Source organism: Manacus vitellinus, unplaced genomic scaffold, assembly GCF_001715985.3.
Source record: "Manacus vitellinus isolate BGI_N305 unplaced genomic scaffold, ASM171598v3 scaffold_7_pilon, whole genome shotgun sequence".
Classification (NCBI taxonomy): domain Eukaryota; kingdom Metazoa; phylum Chordata; class Aves; order Passeriformes; family Pipridae; genus Manacus; species Manacus vitellinus.
Window position 1 is genome coordinate 654,814 of NW_021940813.1, and position 26,647 is coordinate 681,460.

The following is a 26,647-nucleotide window of genomic DNA, read 5'->3' on the forward strand; positions in this document are numbered from 1 at the left end:
ATGGGCTTGGCAAGTTTCCCCCCTTCCAGGAACATGACTATTTTAAAGCACTTCAGCATGATCAGCTGTTTTGAAGGGCCTGCAGCAACATTATCTTTCCCCACAAAAGTGACTCTAAATCTATTTCTCAGGGCAATGTTCATCATGATCTTTTAAACTGAAGGTAGTTTAGACAGAAACAGTAATGGGATTTTTTGTTTGTTTGTTTAATTGGATATGCAAATCACCTCTCCTTTTTTTTATTTCTTTTTTTTTTGTTGTTTTGGCAGTTAAATATTCTGGTTGACACTGGGAGCAGTAATTTTGCAGTGGCAGGTGTGCCTGATCCTGATGTCACCTCCTACTTCAATGCTGAGCTGTAAGTACCTGTTCTGTGCTGGGTTGAGGTGTCTTTTAGATTCTGGTTCCTCCACGCAAGAGAGGATGAAAAGGCAGTTTATGGGGCTCCTGTGGCATCCTGTGAGTGTGGGATGTTAGTTGCCTGAATGGGAATTTTGGCCTCGCGTGGTGCAAAGTCCTGCCTGACATCATGAGCAGTCCCAGAGATTTCAGCAGAGCTGAGCTCTGAGCACAGCACTGCTTAGAGCTGGAGAAAAAGGAAGAAGACTACAGGGTAAAAACTATCTGCAGAGAATCACACCAATTCCAGCCAATTTCTTCTTTGAATAGTCTTGGAAGGAATTAAAAGTTTAAATATACTTTGCCTTTGTTCGAAAACAAAAATTAATTAATTTAAATTAATTAAACTAATTGTATCTGTTTACTTGACATCACTTCCAAAAGCAAAATTAGTTAGTCAAAACCTAATTTGTTGTTTATTTTGGCTCAAGGGCCTTGATCAGTTAATAATCTAGACAGACCCTGATGAATCTTGTTATTTGTAAAATACAATTTTGTTGGGTTTGGTGCTTGTTATGCACTAAATTTACTGTGTTTAGCATAAGCTGACATTAATCACAGCCAAGCACAGCTTTGTCTGTCTGAATCACTCTCCCTCTTTTCTTCCTTCCTTTCGGCCCTTCTCTAGGTTCAATTATTTCAGGTAAACTTCTCCAAAACACAGTGTCTATCTTTAGCTGAAGCATATGGATGAAAATACTTGGAAGGCTGGGAGGCTGGAGAGTATCACCATTCCCATTACCTCATTATGTACTTTAACATGAGGTTTTGCACTTTTTTTCCAATAAGATGAGCTGGAGGGAAATCCATTATTTCCATGCTCCTTACTAGAATAGCCTTACCTCCTGTCATATATCCTGTTAATGAAGATACTTCACATCTCGTTCTGATATGCTACAGGTCTGGAAAGTCAAGAATTTGCACTTAAAAGCTATTTCTGCACTGCTGCAGAGTTTTCTATGCCAGATATCCTCTTCCATATGTAGTCCTAGAGGAAACCTAATTGCAAAGAATTTAAAGCACAAACATTCCTTCTCCCTTTTCTCTTAATTGATGTTATTGAGACTGGAAGGACAAGGCCTCTCTCATAAGAACCATAAACCATTAGAAACAGCTACAGTAAAGGTTGTGTGCTGAGAAAGGCTGTGAAATCACTTGAAGGTTACAGTCTCTGATCAGTGTTCTCAGTGTACACTGTGTTTTGAGAACTCTGATATAAAGTTAATAACGAAACCTTGACATTTAGGCCCTGAAGAGTTAGTTAAGGATGTTTTGCAAAATTATTCAAACTCAAGACATTACAGTCCGGAGCAATTGCAATAAGAGTTTGTGGTTTGTGTTGGATTGATGGAGTACTACAGTGTGCTCAGAATAAAGTGCAACTGTTAGCATGATTGAACCTCACTACACCATGCTTCTTGCATTTTAAGTATTTTAAATACATTTAAATAAATGTCATCCTGGAGGGATCCTTGCCCCAATGAAATCAGATGTTTCAAAAATGCTGGTTGCAGGACATCTCTGTGGGTCACCTCGCACATATCCCAAATGAGGTAGGGCTGTCACTAGATCAGGTTAGCCATGGCTGAGTCCAGCCAGGCCTTGTAAACCTCTGAGGATGAAGAATCCGTGCTCTCCCTGGGCACTGTGCTCCAGTGCTGGGCCACACTCTCCCATGGAGGAAATATTTCCTATTGTCCAGCCTCAACCTCACAGAATGTAACTTGTGGGTGTTGCCCTTGTGCAGAGAAAGGTCTGGCTGTGTCATCTTTCTGTGTTTCAAGTTGTGACAAGCTGCTGTGGGATCTGCCCTCAGCTTCTTGTCTGCAAAACCAAAGCCCAGCTCCTCTCAGCTCCTCATCACGGGTCCTGTGTTTGTGGACCCTGACCTGCCTGGTAACCCTCTGCCAGTCCCTCTTGTGCCAGATCCCTGTTGAAGTGGGTTCCCACAGGTGTCCACAGCCTGTTCCAGGTGTGGTCTCACCTGTGCTGACCACACTGGGAGAGCATTTTCCTTGGATGTGTTGTCCTGGCCTTCCAGGTGTGACCTGGAGTTCGCTGCATGCACGGAGCGACTTACGGTGTTGGCTCTTATCCAGCCCAGTGTACACCATCACCCCAAATCCTTTGGAGCCCTTTTCAGTTGCTTCCCAATCTGTCCTGATTCCCTTCTTGTCCTTCAGGTGCTTGGGAACTGATTCCAGGAGGTTGTTCTCTGAGATGTTTTGTGACTTGGGGTGAAGCCCAGTGACCTCTAGTTCCTTGGTCTTTGCTGCTCCTCTCTTTTTGAGATTGACATTAATAACCTTTCCCAGTAGTTGGGTTACCTTCCCTGGTGTTGTGGTTTAACCCCAGATGGCAACTAAGCCCCACACAGCCCCTCTGCCATTCCCACACCACTGGGACTGGGGAGGGAATCAGAAGTGTAAAAGTGAGAAAACTCATGGGTTGAGAAAGAGGCAGTTTAACAGGTAAAGCAAAAGCCACATGGACAAGCAAAGCAGAACATGGAATCCATTCACCACTTCCCGTGGGCAGGCAGGTGTTCAGCCATCCCCAGAAAAGCAGGGCACCCACACACATGACAGTGACTTGGCAAGGCAAACACCATAACCCTGAATGTCTAGCTCCTTCTTCCCCCCTCTTTTTATACTGACCATAACACCATATGGTGTGGAATATCCCTTCGGTTAATTGGGGTCAACTGTCCTGGCTGCGTCCCCTCCCAAATTCTCATGCACACCCAACCTGCTCAATGGTGGGATGGGGTAAGGGGCAGAAAAGGCCTCAGTTCTGTGCAAGAGCTGCCCAGCAATAACAAAAACATCTCTATATTCAACACTGTTTTCAGCACAAACCCAAACCACAGCCCTGTACTAGCTGCTGTGAAGAATGTAGCCCAGCCCAAACCTGCATACTTGGTTGTCATGATTTTGCACAGAGGGTGCACACCCAAGAGTGACCTTTACCCATGTGTAAATGAGTAAAGTGACCTATGGGCACTTTCCTTCCACGCTAGGTGCAACACTTCAAAATTAGATAAAGAGGTTTCTTCTTGTCTGGTAATCGATCCTGCAGTTTTTCCCTATATTGTCATGGAGTGGCTTCCAAAGTCATAAGCTGCAAGTTGAAGAAGATTAATAATTTGTTAGGTTAATGGGACTGATTTATAGATGTGTGCTTATTAGAATATTAATGTCGTGTTGGAGAAAGAGAGTGATGGGTCTGGATTTCCTGATGCCACGCTCTTAGTTTAATTTTATTCTGATGATCATAATCTGAAATGGAATGCATGAGTGTTTTTTGACTGAAATTGAGGAGGGTGCATAGGAAAGGCATTATCTTTGTTTCAAAGGACCCAGAGGGTGTGTTTTTCAGAAAGAGCCCTCCTGGAGCAATTTTAGAACTAGCTCGTTAAATGATGTCATGTATCATATAATCTGTGTCGTATAACTCTGCAGTTTAATTATCTACCTCTTTCTGTACAAATTGAGTAAAGCTGTTATCATGAACTCTTTTACAACTTGGGCTTTTGAGTGGCTCTGACAAAACTTTGCTGTGAAAAGTTCTGAGTTTGCTCTGATAATCATGCTCTATAAGTCACCACAATGTATAAGGTTTTGCGAAACAGCCCAATTTGTCCTGAACTGAAAAGAAATCATGGTGCTTGTTTCTCATGCTGCTCAAAATAACAAGTAGTTTTGTTGAATACACTACTTATGATAAAAGAGATACTTAAACAGACATATAAAGGGGTTTTTACGGTTGAACCCAACTTATCTGTGATGGCTCTGCAGCAATATGTCAACATGACATACCCAGGGCTTTCAGTATTCAGCAACAGCATCCAGTTTTATTTCAGTGTGAGAACTACTGCCTCACCATGTGAAGGTTCAGGAGCAAGCTGCTCAAGAGTTGATCTTTTCAAGAGATAGGGAGGTAAGAAAAATAAAGGCAATAAATTGAGGTAATACAATCAGTTATATACCAGCAAGCAAAATAAACTGCCTTGCAGTGTGGTGCTCTGAGTTTGGTTGTGTACACTGTACAGCTTGTGGTTCGGGGTGAATTATAAGCTTCTTCCAGAAACCCTGCAAATTAGATGGGACTTCTTGGTTAAAAAATCAATAATTTATGTTATGTTTTCACATTTGCTTTGTCCTAAAGTTGTTTGGCAAGGTGGGTGTTAAGCAGGGCTTCCTGCACGTAGTGGATTTGCTGTTGCAACGTTGAGCTTCCTTCAGAGGAATCATGACATGAGAAATAACATTTTGGTCATTTCATTTATTTCCTTATTTGTTTTGTTCAATGCTATATGCTAGTAATGAGGAGTAACTCTGCAAGAGAAAATTAACCACTGCTGAGGCTTGAGATCCATTTGAGGTTTGAGGGCCATGTTTCTGTTGGCTGCTCTCGAGAGAAGATAAAAAATGGGAAAGGGAGAGAGAAGGGAGTAGGGTCACTACAGCACCATGGTCTAGGAGACCTTTTCCCTTACTTCTGGCTAAGTTGCACTCTGTTCTGCTGGAAGAGTTGAATTTCTTCTTTCTTATCACAGCCAAAACAGCTTGTTTGTAATTTTTCTCCTTTTTTGTGCTGTCTGTTTGTTTTGAAACACTCAGGCCATGAATTACAACAAATCTCTAGTTTTGACCTCTAAAGAAGATTTCTTCCTTTAGATCAGTGAGGTGGAAAGGTGAAAAAATCAGAGTGGCTGATTACAGGCAAGAAGATGGAGCAGGAAGTGGTTTTGCAGAACAGAATATAATTTAGTGCCACAAGAATTATGTGAGATCCCTTCCCATGCTAGGTATTTTGCTCCTTGAGGGAAATAATAGGGTCTTGTCTTTAATGTGATATTTGTGAGGTTTACAAATGAGATGAGCATCTTCATATCCATTTCTTCAGGTGGGAAAGCCGAGGCACAAAGGATGAGGAGGTGACTTGTCCTGCCTTTCCACAGGAAAGTTCATGAGCCCATTTTTTCTGTGTCCTGACCCACAGCTCATCCATCAGGCTGTCACTGCTTATAGAACAAGAGCTGTGTGCTGCTGCTGTTGCCAGTCACACACATTCTGTATTTGCAGATTTGCTTCACTTTATTCTCCCAGCACTCAGTTTTCTCTCTGATTTCAGATGTTTCCTCTTCTCTTGCCCGGCCAGACACTTTTCTACATGAAGAACCCTGTGTTTTCCCTTTCATTTCCTGCTCCCCCCACCTTCTCTTATGTCACTAATTATTCAGACTCTATTTTGATTTATAAAATGTACTGCCAGTATCACAGAGGTGTTCTGAAGGCCCTGCCTGAGCAGAGATGTTCCTTTGTGTATCATACAATTGCAGAATTACACAGCAAGTAAAACAGCAGTAGGAATAACCAGACACAGCTAGTAACTACCTCTGGAATTCATGCCTTTTGAAATATTATCTCATGTATTTCTGTTGTCTGGGATGTTAACCCTTGAAAGGTTAAGTCTTGGGAGTATCAAAACGCACTTTGGGTTAGAGCCTGGCTTCTCTTCCTCCCTTTTCCAGGAGAAGAGTCAGTTGTGTGGTCCATGTGGCCAAATTGTCCCTCAGGATAAGGTATTTGAATGGATGGAACTTGTCTGTGTTGCCATCTAAAGGTTATTCCCCATAATAGGCAAAATCACACTGATTTTGTGCTGGTGAGCTCAGGTGCAGGGGAGTGTGAAGCCCCACTTCATGTGGATGTTTCTGTCAGAGCAGATGTTAGATTAAAGCTGGGTTGATAAAAATATCCACACCTGATAAATCACCTACCCTTGCTCTTGTTCTACACACTTGTAGAAGTGGTGTTATAAAATTATTTTACATCCCCCCCAATTTATTTTTTAAAAAGATGTCAAGAGAAAAGTCTGTTCAGACGAACTGGGTGTGGTCACCTGTGTCTTCAAAAGGGGAAGCTGTATGCCAAGGAAGGAGTCCAAGATAAATTGTGAGGGATCTAAAAGTTTTGTAGCTCTTTGGTACGACGTGGGTGGAATATGATTGCCGTATTTAGGGATTACAGGATTTTAAATGGAAAAATCTATTGAGATTTCTTCTAACGTTTGTGTTAAGTCTTCTGAACAGGATTCTGTTCCTTCCTTTGCTTGTCATACTTAACTACTCCTTTGCATTTGCTACCCTTGTCTGGAAAGAATTCCTTCCTTTCCTCCTCCAAGTCAGTGAATCATTTGTTAATAATATCCAAGTCTGCTTGCTTCCTGATAGATAGACCAAACTGCAGATTTAGAAAGCCTCTGTCTTACTGCTGATACTCACAATAACATTCCAATTTACCCAAAATGGATCTTTTAAGGATATTAATGAGGTGTTAGTCTACAGCTATTCAGTTAGCTTGGCATTTCAGTTTTTTTATTTGAATTCAGCAGCTTTTCATTTCCTAACACCACTTAAGATGTTCCTTCTCCAGTTAGAGTGTTGCTCCTATTGTGATGGACCAGTCTGAGTCAGGGACACGCTGCACCAGGTGACATAATACCTTAGATTTAAAAAAAAAAAAAAAAAAAAAAAAAGGAGAGGGGTTTTGAGTTGAGTTATTGATGGCTCCTGGATAAAAACAGGGCCTTGAGATTTTATTATTTCTGCATTTTACAGCTTTTACAGACAGTATGCATATACATTTTGCAGGCTTAATTTTTTTTCTCTGTCTCTGGGCAAAATTGAGGTGGAATATATTCTGTCTTGCATCGAGGATGAACAGCTTGTGTATAAGTGTATCTTTTCCTTTTAAAGGTCAAGCACGTACAGATCTGAAGGGATTGAAGTCACAGTTAAGTACAGTCAAGGAAGCTGGACTGGAGTGCTGGGTACAGATGTCATTACTATGCCCAAAGGAATCTATGGCAGCTACACCATCAACATTGCCACCATCCTGGAGTCAGAGAACTTCTTCTTACCTGGGGTTAAATGGCACGGGATTCTTGGCCTTGCCTACGACGCCTTAGCCAAGGTAAACCATCCTTTCCCCAGAGACTGTCTTTCACAGTGACAATAAACAGAAATGTGACAATTAAAATAAAGTGTGCAGATGATCTGTCAGCATTAGGCTCCCTCCCTTCCAGCCACTCTTTCCTGGATCTTTTATGGTTGTTCCTGAAAGAATTCATTGGTTTGTGATGGTGCCGCATTCCCGTGTGAGGATTTCGGCTTTTTTTTTGGTGATGAAAACTCCAATTTTAGCTCCTCTGGAATGAATGAGCTTTTACAGAGCTTGTAGTACCAGAGTAGGGGTCTAAAGTCTTCTGATATGTGTGAAGGGTGTTGTTAGGGCACTGATGACAATCCTCAAGACTTGTCCATGGACTGATGAACTTACTTGGCAAAGCCCTTGGCAGTTCATTGTAAGACATTCTCTGTTCATCAAGTAGAAGTTGGGATGGAGGGGATAGATGGATAATTTCATAACAAATATTAACCACAATGTTTCCCTGAACATAGAGCTAAGCACATCACGGTCTTCTGGGGGCAGGAAATTGAGGTAGAAGTTTAAATTAAACCCCAAAATTTATAGACTAAAGCTTATAGCCTTATAATCTAAAACTGAAAATGTGATTGGAATGCCTCATAGACATAGTTTTCAATTTACACATCACAAAGTGAGATCTCTCCAGTTAGAACAAATGATTCAATACTGCCTGACAACTCTGCTTTATTCGAGGGTTGTGTGAGCCTTGTATTGATTTCTGCTGTTGACTTGACATGTACTGTCAACAGGAAGGGAAGAGCTGCTCTTCAAACTCTGGTTCGGGCAAATAGTGTACTCAAGGCGTTGATTTTTCCCTTCTTCCAAAGACTTAAGAGTTGTTGACTTCTGGGGCTGCTCTGTCTTTGTGTAGTAAGAGCCCTTGGCCCCTCACACTTGCCAGGGTCTCTGCCCATCATGAGACCTACGTGCTCAGAAATCTGAATTACAGTGAGGTTGCAATACTCTGAATAACTGCAAAGCAAAGCATGACATGCAGTGTAGGGAGGAACCTGTTGGCCACAGTCAGTTGAAGTGAACGTGCTTGGACATGAAGTCCTTCAAAAGAAATAAGAGGAATTAACGGGCCATTGAATAAGAAGTTTATTAGAATTAAATTATTTTGAAAAACTGAAAATCTTGACCCCAAAGTTTTGCCTTTTTAACCATGGAAAAGCGTGAAGGGCAAGTTACATTTGTCTGTTCTAATAACCCAAAGCCTTTTCCTACCAGAAAGCATCGGTGAGAGTTTGTGCCTGAACCCACTGTTTGAGTTTGAAAACGGCAATTGAAAATTACTCTTGTGCTTTAGGGATTTGGTGGCAACCACAGTGACAGTGGTCAAGAGTAAAAATGTTTTTGAAAACAACAGAAACAGAAAAATGACAGATGCTGGGTTTTTAATGACTTATTATATCTAGAACTTTCATCACCTTGTTGTCAGAAATTCAGTTTACTCGTGAAAAAGTGGTCTTGTTTGAATGATTTGCTGATTTCTGCAAAGCAGCTTTTTAATGAATCCTGCAATTCTTTTGGTCTTTTTGTTTTGTTTTTCAACACCTTCAAGCCTTCAAGCTCTGTGGAGACCTTCTTTGATTCTCTTGTGAGGCAGGCAAAGATCCCCAACATCTTCTCCTTGCAGATGTGTGGTGCTGGACTCCCTGTTTCTGGAAGTGGTACCAACGGAGGTAGTCTTGTGGGTATCTGTCAATCGGAGAGGGAAGATGTATCTTTGTTAATCTCTCCCCCTCTTTTCTGTGACTATTTTACTTCTGCCAAATTTAATGTTTAAATATATTAGGTTTTCTGTTTTTTCAAGGAAAAGTTAAGCCCTTAGGCAAAACTGAAGCGTCTTATTTATTTTAATTCTCTATTCTTTTTTTTCTCTCTCAAATCTGAGCAAACCTTTCTTCTTTCAACAAAGGAAAACATAAATGTTGTGGTGTTTCCTCAGGGCAGATTCTGCTACCTTTCTCAAACTGAGTAGTCCCTTACTCAGCTGATAAACTTGTTTAATCTCATCAAAATGTTACAGTAATTTTTTTTTTTACATGATGTGAAAAGGGGGAGAGGAATCAAGGGTCTTTTTTTTTTTCAGTTGTTGTTGTTGACAACATGCTAAAGGAAAAAATCTGAAGATGAGATCTTCTGCTTGTTGTTACTCTGGAAAGTCTTTCCATCAGTTTTAGTGGGACCAAGAATTGGCCATTATGTATCTAGAATTGGGAGCTGGAATGACCGTTCCCAAATTATGCTGAAATAAGTATATCAGCACAGGCGTTGATCACAAATAGTTATTTTGCAGTGAATTCACATACTGTAAATGTTATTCATGTAGGTGAAGCCCAAGAGAGAATTCACTTAAGTTAGTTCAGTACAAAGTCTGAGAGTCCACGATGCTCCCAGTCATCCTGAACCTCAGTTTTGATGGAAGCCAATAGTGATATCAGTGACAAGATGGTCAAATTCCATTTTGGATGTGTGTAAGAAAAATGAAATGCTCTTGAACAGTATTAAAGCTTTTCTGATCTGATAAAGCAAATTCATCATGTGTAAGTTTAATATTCTGTCCCATTTTTATACATTGCCTGTTTTATACATTGCCCTGAAGATTCTGTTTTGATTTTAAACCGTGGAGCTTTCATAATAAAGTCAGTGTGAGCTTTTAGATAAAGATGCTAGTAATTTGGCCCAATATGGGAATTCTGTTTGACTGAGGCACAATCTGTTTAATGTTTAGATGTTTCATATTGCTTTATTATTGACAATGAACTTGTGACTAAAATCCTTACAAATGATGCTAAATTAAAATTTCGATGCCTTGAGTATCACAATTAAATATTCCCCTTTCTGCATGTACTTGGCCCAAAGCTAAACCTCTGGGATTTTAAAGCATGCTAATTGTTTTCTCCTTTCCCTCAGGTCCTGGGTGGAATTGAACCGAGTCTGTACACGGGGGATATTTGGTACACACCCATCAAAGAGGAGTGGTATTACCAGGTGGAAATTCTCAAACTGGAGGTTGGGGGTCAGAACCTCCAACTGGACTGCAGAGAGGTATTTGCCATTCTGTGTTTCAGTCTATATAAAATGCAAGTTTGGTTGAGAAAAAACCCACCTGATTGATCAGTTTGGGTCTTTGCAAGCAGATGTGTATCACGGTCTCCTCTGATAACTGGTAACTTTGCAAAGAAATGAGTGAGCTGTGTGAAATTCAGGGTGTGCATCAAACATGCTAAAATTGCTTCACAGGGGACTTTAAAACTCATTGATAATATTCCAGTAATTTGGAAACTAAGCTATAATTTTTAAGCCAACAGTCCACTGAGAATCAGGCTGCTGTGGGTTGGGAGGACTCAGCCTCTGGGGTTGTTCCAGTCGTAACAAAGGTGTCTAAACACTGAAGATGGTACAATGATTCAAGGAGACAAGAGTCTTTAAACAACTACAGCATGTGGTTTTCCTACAGCAAAATCAATTCAAATGGGTTTAAAGCAGTTCTGGTCAAACAAAGAAAAGGGGAGATTTTGGACTGACCCTTGTAGAGCTGTCTGAGTACATAATTCATGATGGCAGTGGCAGCTGTTATCCTGGGATGCTCCTTAAAGTTCTCAACCTATGCCTCCTTTTTTATTTCATATTTTTGTAATCTACTTTTGATCTCTTATGCCTTGCCAGTTATTATTCCTGATGGATATATTTTCTGTTTTTATTAGGAATAATGTTCTGTGTTGTTGCAATTTTTATTCCAAAGCCATTTCTTTCTTTTTTTTTTTTTTTTTGTGAAGGATGTCTGTGTATGTGTGTGTTTTATCTGTTTCTCACTGTTGCTTGTTGCTGTTCATGTTTTGATTTTAGTTCTGTAATTTTCATGCCCCGATTTCGTTAGACATTCTGATTTTATCTTGTAGTTGTGCTCTTAGCTGGAAATCATTGGGATGTTGTGCTGGCTGGGGTTAAACCATGTCAGACATGATAATTCTGAAGGTTTTATAGTTCTTATAAATTAAGTGAAATTCATGATTAAAATATTACACGTGCATGAATATTATATTTTCATACAAAATATGGAAATCATATTGCCATATAAATTATTTAGAATTAGTCACAGCATCTTTCAACTTAATAAGCAAAACAAGGTCTATTTAAATGCTTTTGTCTGTTGGTACTGCTAGGAAAGCAAAACCGCTGGTCCTCTTAACAGGAATGTTTGCTTTTCTTTCTTGCCTTTGAAAACAGTCAACATGTTTTTGAAGGTGTAGCCCTTGCACTAATGGCTTAATCCGTGCTGTTTCCAGAAAACGACTCACTTAAAAATCCAGCGGTGTGTTACAAAAGTTTCCTGTTATTGTTGCTGTTTTCTGAGCCAGGGTTTGCTTTCACACTGTGTGTGTGTTAGCACAGCACGCTGGTCACCTATGCACAAGGACTGTGCCTCCCTTGAGGGCAGGCAATCATCCCACAGAAAATTTAGAGGAAAAACAGTGAAAAGGAGCCGGTGTGATTAAATTTTGGCTGGTTAGGAGCTTGCAGAGGATGCATGAATCTGCATGGGACGGTGAACTATGCGCCCTCTCTCCTCTCAGTTGTTTTCTAGGAAATGGAACATTATTTGTAACCTTCACCAGAGGCTGCTCCTTTCCTTGCCAGGGAAAAGTTGTCCCCTTGCTTCAGTGCTGGGAATCTGTCCAGTGCTGGAGCACAGCTGTGTCCCTGAGCCCAGCAGGCTGGGGCTGGGAGAAGTCCTGAGCTGCTGGGAGTGCCCTCTGCTTAGGCTGCCCTGGTAAATATTAACCAGGAAGGCCAAGAAGGCAAGTTGCTGCCAGCACTCTGTACACAGCATGAAAATCCTAGTCCCTAGCTGAGCCATCCCACTACTCCCAGCATTTTCCATGGGTTATGTCAGTGGTTGACCCTCCTAACTGCTTGTTTTCCAAGGATGGCAGTGATTGTGTATTTGTGGTACATGTCTGTTACAATGGACTCCACAAGGCCTTGATATTTCTCTCCACTATCTAGAAGTGTATAATAGAAATATAAAGAAGTTTATGAGTGTATAATAAATGGTTTTCTGTTTGCTTTTCTGTCAGCTCAGCATGGCAGCCTATAGCAGCTCTTCCAAAAAAAAAATAATAAAGAAATAGCTGTCAGACCTACTTTTTTACTTTTTGGTGGGTTTTATTTTTGTCACTTCACTAAAGGGACTCCATGTCCATGTGACTTGATAACATCTAAACCAATATATTTTAAATTTACTTGCTGTCTGACCTCTTCCTAAGTAGCTTATGCTGTATATTATCTTGTGTCCTATGATTATGCCATAAACATGTCACTGTTCAGTTATATTAATCCTGCTGCCTAAGCTGGCAACAAAAGTAATTAATACAAACATCTGTCACTGCTTCTTTTTCTTTCCCCCCCCCCCAGTTTTTAATGAGTTCGTGGAAAAAGTTCTACTTCTTAAAAAGTTTTTACCTTGTTTACTGTATCTGACACTTGCTGAAATCTCTTAGTCTGAGGGTTAGGGTTTTAATAATAAGAGAAATATTCACTTGGAGGGGGGGTTTGTGCAGATTTTGAGGCAGCAAGACTGAAACTTGAAATTTCTTTGTGCTTGCTTTTGTCTGTGTTTCAGTGGTTTTCAGCAGCCAAGGGAGAAAGGTGTGGTGTTTGTACTCTTGAGCCAGTACTGACACACACTAAGGCCTAATTTTCTCTGACTACGCTTAAATTCAATATGCCAGCCACTAAAACAGTGTCTAGACTGTAGTGAGTTGTGTTCATGGTGGCAGAGACCTTGATTGAGGGCTTAGACATGTGTGCTTAGCACCTGTCTGCACTGAACATGGAAGTGCCTTTGCCCCCTCTGAGAGGGGCTCGGCTTTTCTTCTTTTTCCAGCGTGTGTTGGCCACTTGCACCAGCTGTGGTGGCACACAGCAATTTCCTGAGTGCTGCAGATAAACTCACTCTTGTGTCTAAGCTGATGGTATCTTGCTTTTGCTCTCAGACTTCATTTGAATTCAAGCTATCAGCTGGAGAGGGCTGCTGACAGGAATGACATGCAGGTCTGGGAAGCCAGCTGCCAAAAAAAAAAAAAAAAGGAAAGGAACAGCTTTGTTATGGTTATGAAACAGTGGAATCTGCATTACAGTAACTACAGTCTCCTTTTTTTTTTTTTTTCTCCACTCCCCAGTACAATGCTGATAAAGCAATAGTGGACAGTGGAACCACACTCCTTCGTCTGCCAGAGAAAGTCTTCAGTGCTGTGGTGCAGGCAATAGCTCGAACGTCCCTGGTAAGCTGATGGCATTAAATCTGCCCAAAATGTGAGATTCCCATTGAATGATCCCGTGATCTTTGAAAGGAGTGTCATCTTCGCTGTCTGCCTTGCAAGTCATAGGTTTTAAACCTGAGGGGAGCAGAATCTTACCTGGTCCAGTCCTGTTAATAAGTGAGAAATGACTGATGGGAAAGGGGAGAGGGAAAGGAAGAGGTGAAAAGGGAAAGGGAGGAGGGAAAAGGGGGGTTCAAGTACAGGCAAAAGTATTTGTATTGAAACGCATCAGAAATAGGGCAGAGACAGCATATTTTGTTCTGAGCATTTCAGAAACACAGACATAATCCCTGTTGCTCTGATTCAAAGTATTAAGAGTGCAAAAATCAGTCCTTTCATTCAAAACAGAGTGTTTCTAAAGTAGAAGAACCTGCTGCTGCAAGCAATTCCTTTCCAAGTATAATGCTTATTGCTGTCTAGAATAAATGCCATTCATTAGGATTATTCCTATCAATAAAGCTGCTTTTGACCTTCATTATTGAATTATTTATGTTCAAAAGCATCTTTCTTTGGAAATAGAGTGGGCTTTAGAAGTAGGGCATGGGGATGGTTCTCTGCATGTAGAGTAGCTGAAGCAGCATTTTCTGGTTAATAAAAACTATTCATAAATTTTTGTTCAATACAAGGAAGAGAACAACAAGGTTAAAGATGAAGAACAAATCCCAAGTATTTCAGTGTGAACAGTTTTGTCATTTTTGTCGTGGATTCACAATCAGACAGTAGCAAATCACAGGAAATAACAGTAAACAGCTTCCCAAAAGACAGAGTATTGTCTTGTGTGCTGATAATTCAAGACTGAGGTCCTTTTCCTACCTGATGGAGAGCAGAGATTTGGCATGCAGTGTTCTTCACTGCCTGCAGGTGTCCAATATCTGAAATAAATGTGCCAGTTACAAGTTCTTCTCTTTGCAAAACACTTCAGTATTGACATGTCCAATTTCAGTCGATGGGGGGGAATTGACAGAAGCCACCCCAGAGCCCCTGTGATGGTACCTTGTGGATGGGGCATCCCATGAAGTGGGTCCCAGTGGTTCACAGTCTGCTGCTGGTCAGGACATGGCATGTGAATAGTGGACTGATCAATAAGGTGTTAGAGGGGAACAACTCACTCACTCTGCTCAATGGTTTTTGCTCTTCCTATTAAAAATGCATAAACTAACTCTTCTTTTTCAGGGTTTCTTTTTAATCCCAGGGATCTCCCTGCTGTACCCCTCTTCCTCCACACACCCCAAAATTTACTTTCACAGCTCTAAAAAAAAAAAAAAAGGAAGCAGTCTACTAAATAAGAAGGTAGTCATAGGGATGTAAGGATTGGATTCCGGCTGTGTGGGAACAGTGTCAGAAAAATGGGTATTTTCAGCAACTGTACTGCAGCATCACAACTGTACTCTTAGTCCTCTGTGCTTCTGGCAGGATATGTACCACTGAAACATAAAATCATCTGCTTTAGGCAGACAGCCCTCCCTGACCACAGGTGGACCAGGTTAAGTAAGGAGTCCCTGCTCCTATTTGGTTGTTACAATCTTCCCAGCCAGATGTCATTTCCCCCCTCAGATATTCTGGGATAACTGTGTGTGGCACATTCCTTTATTCAGCTCCACTAAAAAACAGGGCAGTGAGCTTTGTGCTCTTCAGTGGTACAGGTGGTTTTTTTTAAACCAGACTTATTTGGGCTGAAGTCTTTGAGGGAGCAGCTATAGCTGCAGTTTGCTCTTGCTAGGTTTGAAGGGTGGTGGTTTTCATAGATGGGCAGAGATGAGCCACAAAAGGGTGGCACCTTCTACACCTGACTGAGCTGAAGTCAGAGCAGTGCCTGCTCACAGTGTTAATACAATGCTGAGTTAATAAGCTGAAGAAAAGAAGGTTCAAGTAAACCTAAAATCTTTATTTTAATAGCCCTTTAGGTATCATACACTCAGATCTCCCCAATGCATTGCTTCAGCATACAGAAGTAAGGCAAAGAAATGCAATGTATTAAGCAGTCTTTATGGGAAATTAAAGCAGGGACTTAAAGCAGAGCACTTTATACACTTGGTCTGCCCAGTCTAGGTGCTGTCTGGCAGTTTTTCTCAGATCACAAGCTCTGCTTTTCATGACAAAATGGAAAGAGAGGAGAACTGTATTTCTCAGCAGGTCTGGCCTGGGACTAAGCTGTGAGAGGCCCTGTGCTGAGGGATGTACTTAAGCTTGCATTGAGATTTAAGGGTAAAAGCAGCCTGTTTGTGATGGTTAAGTCTCCTTGTTTACATGAGCCCGTGCTTGTTGACCCAAGAAAAAAGATGAGCACTTGAAAGTATGAAGTCTCTGTGCAGCCCTAACCAATATTTCACTGGCAGGTGTGTGGAGAGGGCTGAATACCTGTCACCTGTACAATGCCATATAACTAATGTGCGAGCTGATGTTTACAAAATAATCAATATCACAGATAAATACAAGTGAGGAGAGCAAAGAGGCTGGATTCCATTCTTTTTTTTTTTCTCTCACCCAAATGGAAGGCTTTGGCTTCAGGCAGGCTCAGAACAAGACACTGCCTTGAATGCTGCTTCATGGGGGAATGAAAACCAGCACAAAGCAATGCAGTAAAACAAGGAAGGTCTTTGCTCTGATCTGGCAGCAGGTCAGCTTCAGGGTGCAACAGCATTAGGCAAGATGTTTGTCTTGGCCAAACAAGCTCTGTAGGGGTTTGCTTTTTGCTTTGTTAGTTCCATGGATATATTACAAAGTACTGTTAATCAGCCTTATTTCAAAGGCATGTCAGATTTTACTGGGACTGAGTGATGGGGCAGCAAAAGAGGCAGAGGGTCACCTTTCTTCCCATTGACTTGATTCCCTTAGATGCCAGGAGATTTTTGGCTTAGCCCTTGGGTTCAAAACCCTGAAAGCTGAGTAAGAAGCTGAGGTATGTGAGGAAGGGTCGTCGCTTCGTTACATATTCATGTGGTTTGTGTTTTGGATTGTGTTTTTTACGAAGTGTCTGCTGCTTCAAAACCTTGGTGTTTGGTCAGAGAGGAGGTGGGGAGACACTGAAAGCCCATTGATGCCTCACACATGTTCATTGGAGCAGTGAAAGTAATGAGACACAAACGGGGAGGAGAGGGGGGGCTGACCTTGATTTTGCCTCTTCCCCCTTCTTCCAAGTCGTGCTGGGCTATGGCACACCTCAGTTTGGGTGTTGGGGATTGGGTTTTTGCTTTGACCCTTAAAGAAGCAGCTCAGATTTGCATTCATGCTTGAATTTCTCCACGGGAATGGAAGAAGTATCAAATAGTGGTAGTGTTCACTTAAAAAAAAAAATCTATCAAAATGTATGTAATATGTAAGTATCACCTTTTTTTTCTTTTTTTCCCCCCTTTTTTTTTTTTAATAGATACAGGAATTCTCTTCTGGTTTCTGGACTGGTTCCCAGCTTGCATGCTGGGATAAAACTGAAAGACCCTGGTCCTTATTTCCCAAACTCTCCATTTACCTGAGGGATGAAAACTCCAGTAGGTCGTTTCGGATCTCTATCCTACCACAGGTCTCAACCTTCTTTGTTTATTCACAATGCATTTATTTTTACTATCATAAAGCACATGCTCTTAAAAAGTAGGAGCTGTTTTCAGCAGTAATGGAGAACTGGTTTATTGCATACAAGGGAAATCTTTTTTTTAATCAGGTTTTAAATAGGGAAAATAACAAACTTTTCAAACCTAAAATTGAGAAAGAAAAGCAGTTTCCCTCTCAGTGCAGTCCATGTAATTGAGAATGATTTTTTCAATTTGTCAGGAAAAACAGGCAAGTTTTTGCTTTGTTTTCATGAGCCACATCAGATGTCAATACAGAATGTCTCTGCTCATTTTGATCTTCTCCGTTTGGGAAGCAAATTGATTTGTTTTTTGTGGCATTTTGAGTTGGAGCACTTCTTCTGAATATGAAAATCTTGGCAGTGACCCTTTGTGAGCTCTTCACCAGTTTCTGTAACTTTGTTGGTTTATCTTTTATTAATATTCCATGCCAGCTTTTAGAATATAATGTGCTACTTTTATTTTTCCTCTCTGGCTTCCCCTCCCAGTATGGTTTGCAGTGCAGGCTGGTATCCTCTAACATTACTAATAGTCTTTTACCTCAGGGGACAGCAGGAGCAAAGGAGAGAATGAACCTATTAAGTACATTTTAACTTGAAATATAGTAAAGCCTTATGATAAACTTTTTCTGTATTGATCATGTAGCTTGGCAGTCATTCATCTTCCCAGAGGAGACAGGGGGCAAAATGTGACTTGAATTTATAAATCTAGAGCCTTGAAGCTGATACTGAATCCTCTCTGAAACAATTCCATCCCGATAATTTTTTAAATAATAAAATGATTCTCTCATTTGAGTTCATATCCCAAGTTCTTTCTCAGCTATCATTCCCTTATGGAAAATACAGGAAAAAGGGGCTCTTGTGAATTTGCTGTGGACCTTCACATGGTGACTGACTGTGTTCAAATTTAAGCTTATAATCCAAGAGCTTTACCTCTCACCTGCATGTGAGCTTCGACCAGTTTTAAATCCTGCACAGAAAACTTTGCCCCTGTTAATTCTCTAATTCCAGCGGGGTTTGAGTGCTTGACTATAAAAACCAAGAGGACTGAACTTCTGACTACTGTGTGGTGTGACTTCTTACACTCTGGATCTTTTGTTTGTTTGTTCTAATAGCTCTATATCCAACCCATCCTCGGAATAGGGGAGAATTTGCAGTGCTACCGGTTTGGCATCTCTTCCTCCACAAACGCTCTGGTTATTGGTGCTACAGTCATGGAAGGCTTCTATGTAATATTTGACAGAGCCCAGAGGAGAGTGGGCTTTGCAGTGAGTCCCTGTGCAGGTAAGAGAAATATTGCTGAGGACCTGGTGAGTGAGGAAACCCCTGCTGTCTCAGAGGAACACCTTTGCCACTTACCTGATGGGGAAAAGTGTGGTTACTCATAGAGTGTGAAGAGAATATTTTTGAGCAATTCCAAGCTATTCACACTTCAAAGAAAGGGGGAAAAAAAAGCAAAAAAAAAAAAAAAAAGCTGTTTTGCAACAGTCTTCTGGCATGAAGTGAATCAGCCCTCAGCTCTGGGTACCTTCACTGTGTTCTTCCCTCTCACAGAGATGATCTTCCCAAGACATCTGTCTGTGTGTGCAGTTTCCCCAACAGTTATATCAGATGAGTCCCTGTTTTTAAGGCAGCTTCATTTTTGTGTAGCTCCTGCTCTAAATTGTGGATAAATGGATTCTTCAACTGACTTTTGCAGTGTGCAGTGAAGTACCTTACTCACTCTTTACTCTTAATGTAAATTGAGCCTCTTCAGCCTCTTGGAAATTCACAAGGAAAGAGCTGAGGTGAAAATGGGACATATTCACATTTCACATTAAGACTTGTGGTGTTTATGTGGTTCTAAACAAATGGTTTTGTCAGTGGAAGTAGAAAGGCATAAGTTTTTTAATTAGTTGCTAAGGAGATGTGAAAGAGCTCATGACTCTTGGAGATGGTCCCATGCAGGGCTAAGAGTTGGACTCTGATCCTTGTGGATCCCTTCCAAGTCAGCATATTCTGTGATTCCGTGATAACTTTTGGCTGATTTTACTGTGCTGGTTAACTTTCTCTCTCTTTCATCATTTCTCTTACCTCACCAAGAGTAGCTAAAACCAAAGGGTTTGGGGTTTCCTTGCCTTGTTGTTCAGGCATTGCTTTGGCATCACAAGAACATACAAGTGGGAGAGGAGGGAAAGGACGTGCACCCATATGCAAGTCTCTGTCCCAAACAGGAGTGGCTTATGCCCTGAAAAACCTTGTGTCACCTGAGATTTGCATGAGAAAAGGACTAGGCCTGACAGTGCTTCTTTAATCTCCAGTGTTTGTGTTAGAGAGGGTAGGGATAGTAAGGATTTGAGTGCTTAATGCAGCCAGGGAATAGAGGCGAGGAAGAGAAATGCTAGCTGGCCAAGTTGTAGCTGTAGGGCATTTTTAAAACTACCTTTTTTTGTTTTGTTTTATTTTATTTTTTTGCAATGTCTCCATTGTGAATGGGTTCAGAATTGTCAGTTTTGAGCTTGCTGTGGAAGAAAATCCAGATATTGATATGGGTTGCTCAATGGAGGTACTGTGCAGGGATGAAAGACACATTTTGAATGCACCTGGCAGGAGAGTGTGACTAGACAAATACTGCAGGCCAGGCTTTCCTGCCTTTCACTCTTCCTTGTGCTTCCTTGTTGCAGTTTTAGCAAGTGCAGAGCTGCCTCCTGTCCCTGTCACACTGCAGCCATTAGTGGAGCATTTTGACAGGACATATTGACTGAGGTGTGACGGTCAGCAGGGGATAGGAGCCAGCTGGTGGGCACGAGGACTGCTGTGACAGCACTCCTCTGTAGGGAAAAATAATTGGGGAACCACAACAATAAAAACACCTTAGTGTTAACATTGCTACCTGGAAGATAGTTTGGCCGCTTCATGTGGTTCTGCCAGGCTTGTCTGGAGAGGAAGAACTGCTGGAGAGAAATGCAGTTGGAACTTACGTGAGCTTGGGCACATGACTGGACCCAGCTGGTGCTGGAAGACGTTTCCTCCTCGTCTCTCTGTCCACGTTCCGTGCATATGTCTAACCAAGCATCACGGGAACTGAGCTTCCTGAGGAGTCAGATGACTGTCTGAGGCAAGATACACTGATTTGTCACATTCCACTGACATTTTGCTGGATGTGCCAGTTATTCTGAGTTCGCTCCTTCGCAGCTTGTGGTTTCCATATTTAACTCTACTTCCATCAGAGACCCACAACTGTGAGTGGTGAGTGTCGGTGCAGTGTGAGGGATTAAGCTGCCTAACTGGCTTCCTGTGGAGGCCAACCTTGTCCTCCATAGCAACTACATTAATGTAATTTATTTGGAGCTTTTTAAGGCTGTCCGTGGGCATAAGTCAAACTGAATTGCTGGGGGCATAAATCTTCAGAAACAGGGAAATGTAAAAGGCCATTCGGTGTGGCTTTGCAATGACCTTATGCTTTCTTAGTGTTAACATTAAATTAAATCCGTGTTTTTATAAGGTGTTAAACTGGTACCCGCTGAATGCAAAAATCATGGGAACAACTCCCAAGTTATTATTGGGGCTTGGCTACAAATAAGAACTGGTTTATCCCACACCACTCCTTGGACCATTTTCATTCTCCAGGATACACCAAGAATGAGGAAAGTTAGATAGATGGCTGCAGCTATTTCACTGTAGCAGGAAAAGAAACTTGCTTTTTCCTCAGTATGTGAAACCCTGTAAGACTTACTCAGGCAAAGAGTTTCAATTTACCTTTTGATAACTTGTTTACAGGATGACTAGAAAAGGTTTTGGGATCAGGTCCCTTCTTGAGACAGGATGTTCAGATCCATGAGTTAGTTTTAGTGACTTCCAGGGGCCCCTTCCAAGCTGCACTTCATAATTTTTAGATAAATTTGATCTAATTCCAGGTTTGCTTCCTTTGCAAAGCACCCAAGTTAGTTAGTGAGTGTGGGTGTGTTAAGTTCTACACTGATGTTAGAAAAGAGCATGTTTCCAGAGGCGCCTTTCATGTGCTGTAATCATCAGTAATGAAGAAAATCTCATTTATTCAAGGTCATGAAAGTATTGTAGGTAACTATCACCAGGTGTTCTAGGAAAATACACCAAAATATCCTAATTCAGTTAATGTGTAATATTCTAAATGCCTGTGACTGGTAGTTTATGTTCAGGGCTTGTTTGAACAATTTAGGCAAATTTCCCCTCAATTTCTCTGGGGATGGAGTGTGAGGGAAAACTTTTTTATATTTGGAGGGAAGAAATCAGAAGCTGTGCTGCTATCAGACATTCTCAAAATGTAATTTAAAACGTCAGCCACTTTGGCAACAGTTTTGTATTGTCTTTTCTAATAGGAGTAATTATTGCACTCAAGGCAAATAATGAATAATTAGAGACTGTTTATTTTCAAAGCTCTCTCCAAGGTGGAAAAATTGTATTGCCTTTTTTTTTTTTCTCCACTTCTCCAAAATACTACTAAGTAGTAATACTTAGGCCTTGTTGCTGCAGCACTTCATAGAGACAAGTGAAAGAGGGGGTGAGAGGGTGAGATGTCCAGAAGAAACAATGGCAGGACAGACAAAGCACAATCCTGGGACTTTGAACAAAAAGGATTTCTGCCACTGATTTTCTAGGCAGTCTTTTACCATCTGATAAGTTTAGAGGGTCTGTGTTTGGTGTTCACCAGTGTCAGGGTGCTGTGGGTGCAGCCTTAGTCCACTCTAACTGTGTATTGCTGCTAAAGGAGTCTTCCCACACTTACAGCTGGAGAAGGAGTTGGTTCAGTTGGGTAATCCTACAGAAATTCCTTTTTTGGGCATTTTTTTTCATTATGATAGATTGGTTTTCCATCTGATCTGCGAGCTGCAGCACCAGCCCACAATTATTAAGTCTAACAAGAGCTAAATCTTAAAAGTGATGCAAAGTGTTGTGAGGCCAGGGACTGAATACCAGCTGAAATGTATGCAGGTAAAGCAACCAACCTGTTCTGCATTTGTTTGTCCACAAAGAACCTTAAAGTCCACCTTTCCTGCCTTTGCAAAACACTTCCTTCCAAGGGGCATTTTATGCTAATCTCTTTAAACACGGTTTCAGCAGTCATGACTGAGTTGTGTAAATAAGAGATACTGTTTTCATAGTGGGATCACTTACAATTGGGCAAGAGTGTGTCTGTTTATAAAATGAAAAGAAATCAAGCAGGACAAGTAGAACTGAGACCCTTATAAAAAGTGCTCAAATGTGTCTTGAGCACTAGAGAAGTGGATTACAACTGTTTGGAAGACTTGTTAAAATATACAGACAGCGCTAACTGCAGACTCCTTGCTACCCCAAGCAAGCTGAAAGGTGTCCATCCTTTACCCTGCCACACACCCACAGGTATGAAATGCTCCCAATATTTTGTTGCCCCAGGGCAACTCACTTGCTCTGCCATTCCAGCACCCTCAGCCCTGTCCACAACTCAGGGGAACTTGGCTGTGCCTGCCACGGTTTCTGTGACAACCATGGGCAGCATAACCCTTTTTAGCACATCCTGGTTTGACAAGTAGGGGGCTGTGGTGGTAATGAAACAAAATCACACAGTCTGTGATGCTGCTGAGATGGATGGCTGTTCAAAAACCGAGCTGCCAGGGCACCCCTTCGTGCTTCTTGCCTTAGCTTTGTCGTCATTTCTTGAGCTGCTTGGTTAGTTCTCCCTCCCTGCCCAACAGCGCTGCTCCTTCATGTTCCAGCTCCTCGTTCCTGACACTGACCTTCCTCTACACCGTTCCCCTTTTTGGACAGCTGTCACCCAGCTCTCCTGCCTCACCTCCCCTTCCTTCTGAATTTTCACCTCCTCCCACAAGAGTGTCTGTGCTGCTTTCCACCTTGCACCTCATATTTAGGGTGCAGTGCTGTAAGGTGTCTGTGAAGCCTGTGAACCTGCATGCTGCTCCCTAAGACCCTGGGAAACAGCAAACACAGAAGGCACAGCAATCATCTGAGGTACTTTTCCAGTTGCTGGAAATGGCAGAAACAAACAAAAACTGCCCTGGCTCTGACCTACACCAGTGTAGATGTTGTAGGATATTTAAACAGACATTTCTGAAAGGTTAGTCCAGAGAGGAAAAAGCGATCCAGGGGTTTGGGCTCTGACTGTGGCTGTGGCAGAGCTGATTTAAATGTCTGTTCTTTCATAGACAGCTTGTGTAGATGTGGGAGTGTCACAGTCTCCTTATGCTTCAGATTCCGTTTTTATAAACATGGGATTGCAGCATTTTTGTTGCAATGAGAAATGCAATAAAACATGAGTATGCTGAGATGCATGGTGATGGAGGGAAAGGGATATACAGGTATTTAGGCTAGATCTCTTTGTTATTTGCTTTTAAATGGTGTCTGTAGACTTAAGGTTGTCTATAGACTTAATGTTTTTCTTTCTGCACTTTCTCAGAAGCCGATGGCTCTCCAGTCTCTGAGATTGAAGGCCCTTTCACAACAGCAGATGTTGCGAGCAACTGTGTTTCCAGCGTTTCTTTCCACGAGCCCGTGTTGTGGATTGCCTCCTATGCTCTCATGAGCCTGTGTGGAGTGATCCTCCTGGTGTTGATCATCCTGCTGCTCATCCCCCCCCGGTGCCAGCACCGCTACACGGACAATGACGTGGTCAATGACGAATCCTCCTTGGTGCGTCACCGGTGGAAGTGAGAAACTTGATCCTGAAAAACCTGGGACTCCCAACACAACAAAGAACAGAGAACTTTGCCAAGGGGAAGAAGCCAATGCCTCGGTCCTTTCTGCGTCCATTGCAAATTGCTGTTGAAATCCCACCAAATATCCTGCATCGTAACTTTTATAGCTTTATTTTCTAACACTGATTCTGAACCAAAGCACTGTTAACCACCTCTGAAGTGCTACGGTACTGGATTTGCTACTGCAGTGCAACGACACTTTATGCTCTCAACAGTACCTTCTTTAAAAAAAAATCTAAAGAAAAAGATTTAAAAAAAATATATATAAAAAACCACACCATCATGTTCTTCCACTGTCTGAACAAAATTGTCCATCTCTCTTTCACAACAAAAGGACCTGTCAGTATTTTCTAACTAATCCAGCCCTGACTGTAGAAAAAGAGAAAAAAAAAACTTTAATAATCTTTCTTATTAATTGCATTAAATGAATCCTGCTTTCTGTTTACACCACTTTATTTTGAAACTGTGCTTATGGTGCGGGGGAGGGAGAAAAGTCAGGCAGAAAAGTAAGCAGCAGAGAGAGAAAAGCAAGTGAGGTCAAGAGGAAATGTTGGTTTGTGGTTTCTTCTCCTCAAGATCACTGCTGCCACTTGAGAGGGTCACCCTCCCTGAGTGTTACGAAACAGCTCGAGGTGGTGAAAACTGGGTAAACAAACTTGTTCAGCCTTAGTGTAAAACAAGACTACCTCTCTTAATTCACAAGGATGCTACCACTGGTGAGCGTGTGGCTTAGGACTGGTCTTGAAGCACAAGATGCTCCATCCAACCAAATGGAACTACTTGGCTTTGAATTCTTTGGATTTTATAAAAATTAGTACTTCGTGACTTTCCACTTTGGTGCACAAACAAAACAAAACAAAAAAGGCCTTTCAGTTTTCCCCCTCCTGTGGGAGTTTGTTTGGTTTTTTTGAGTTGAGGCTGACTGATACCTAGAAAAGGCTGATCTGCATATGTATGGGCAGGCAATAAAGCAAAGGTTTGTGTTCTGTGATGTCTTTCTCTATTTCCAGTGAGTGTGTAACTAAAAGGAAACAACAAAATAAGAAAGACAACCTTTTTTTTTTTTTTTTTTTGGCCGAGCTCAGCAACTATGAGTTCAAAAGAGAAGTATCTGTCTTTATGGACAGGCCATGAAATGAAAGTCTTAATACTGGCTTGTTTTCCAACTCGAGCAGCAGTTGGAGGTGTTTAGTTTTAGCTTCACCGCTGTGTCAATCAAATGAAAAGTGTGTGTGGACTGACTGGCTGAAAACAAACATATGGTAAGACTGAGAACAATAGTGGGAGAGAGCAGGGAGGAGTAGATTTGACCAGCTTTCTATTCTGCAAGTGCAGATCTTAATGCTGGGGTCAGAAGTTGGGCTTTTCTTTGCAGATAGGACAGTTTTTCTTGTCTCTAGTCAGTGAGCATTGCAGGACCTCCATGGCTTCTCTGTAACACTGGCCAGTGTTTGGATTTGAAAGATAAACGATGCAAGGCTGAGGATTTCACTGATAACTATTAGTTATCTTGGGAGGTATTTTTATATATATGACAAAAAGGAAAAAGTTATTCCTTTGCATTCTGATAGCAGAGCAGTTTGCATATCCATGTGGGAAACCAGGAGAGAAAAAAAAAAAAAGGAAGCTTAACTCTGAATTTCCCAATGCCTTGCCTAGACAGTTTTCTGCCTATAATCCCTTCACATAGCTCTCTGATTCACACTGCATCTGACTCTGCATGGAATAAGGAAAGATTTCTGAGGGGTTTTTTTCAGGAGTGGTGCATTTACAGAGGTGCACGTCATGTGTGTGAAAATAAAACACTGCGGGGGTATTTTTAACTAACTTGTGTGTTTCACATCATAACTGGCAGGGCCTGTGGTTTTCTTTCCCTTCTAATACTTGCACTCTCAGATTGCTTGGCTCAAAAGAGTGAAATAATTGATGTGCTGATCCAACGTCTGAAAATTATTTCTCTTGGAATTCGGAGTTGGAAACAGACGGGAATTTTTGAGTTTGTCTCTTTCTTCCTCTGCCTCTTGGTTTTTAAGAGGAGAAAAATTGTGAACCACAAGACATATAAGAAACCACAGAGCTTAGCTATTTTCCCAGTGTTCCGTTTTCCATATCTCTTAATATCTCATAACTATGATTTTGAGTTCCATATTGTCCTCCTGGGTTTGGCTTTACACATAACAAATAATTTTCAAGTCGTATTCCTTCTTTTTCTACAGTATGGCGATAGAAGTAATGCTTCTTCTTCAAACAGAAACAGTCTGAATTTTGAATTGATACAGTGTTAAACAATAAACCCTTTTTCAATTCAGAAAGTAACAACACTTGTTTCCTATTAAAAGGTTTCATCACCGCTTCCCTCACCCCAGCCCCTCCTATCTCCTTACCACAAAGAGTTTTAGGAAGGAATTTACTGGGAAAGATTCTCAGTATGTTTCTAGTGCCAGCTGAGATTTCTTGTGAGTTGGTTAACAAAAGTCTTTTTAATGCACTGGATTTCATATAAAAGCCTTTCAGTTTTACCCTTTCACTTTGAATGTCACTGGTCAAGATATTTTAATAAAAACACTTAAATTATAGGAGCAATAATCAAGCAGCACAGAGGAAATACTAATATGTTCCTGAGCTTTCATGGCACTCCTTGCTACTAACATT

General features: G+C 41.4%; 1 protein-coding gene across 1 annotated transcript; it reads left to right on the top strand.

Moving 5' to 3' along the window:
* On the top strand, positions 1 to 24,986 carry BACE2 (beta-secretase 2). Its single transcript, XM_029964736.1, has 9 exons — positions 1 to 9; positions 270 to 358; positions 7,163 to 7,379; positions 8,959 to 9,087; positions 10,314 to 10,448; positions 13,586 to 13,687; positions 17,094 to 17,243; positions 18,404 to 18,572; positions 23,698 to 24,986. The coding sequence occupies exons 1-9, from the start codon at positions 1 to 3 to the stop codon at positions 23,949 to 23,951; spliced, it is 1,254 nt and encodes a 417-aa protein (XP_029820596.1). The 3' UTR covers positions 23,952 to 24,986.
* The last annotated feature ends 1,661 nt before the right edge of the window (positions 24,987 to 26,647 follow it).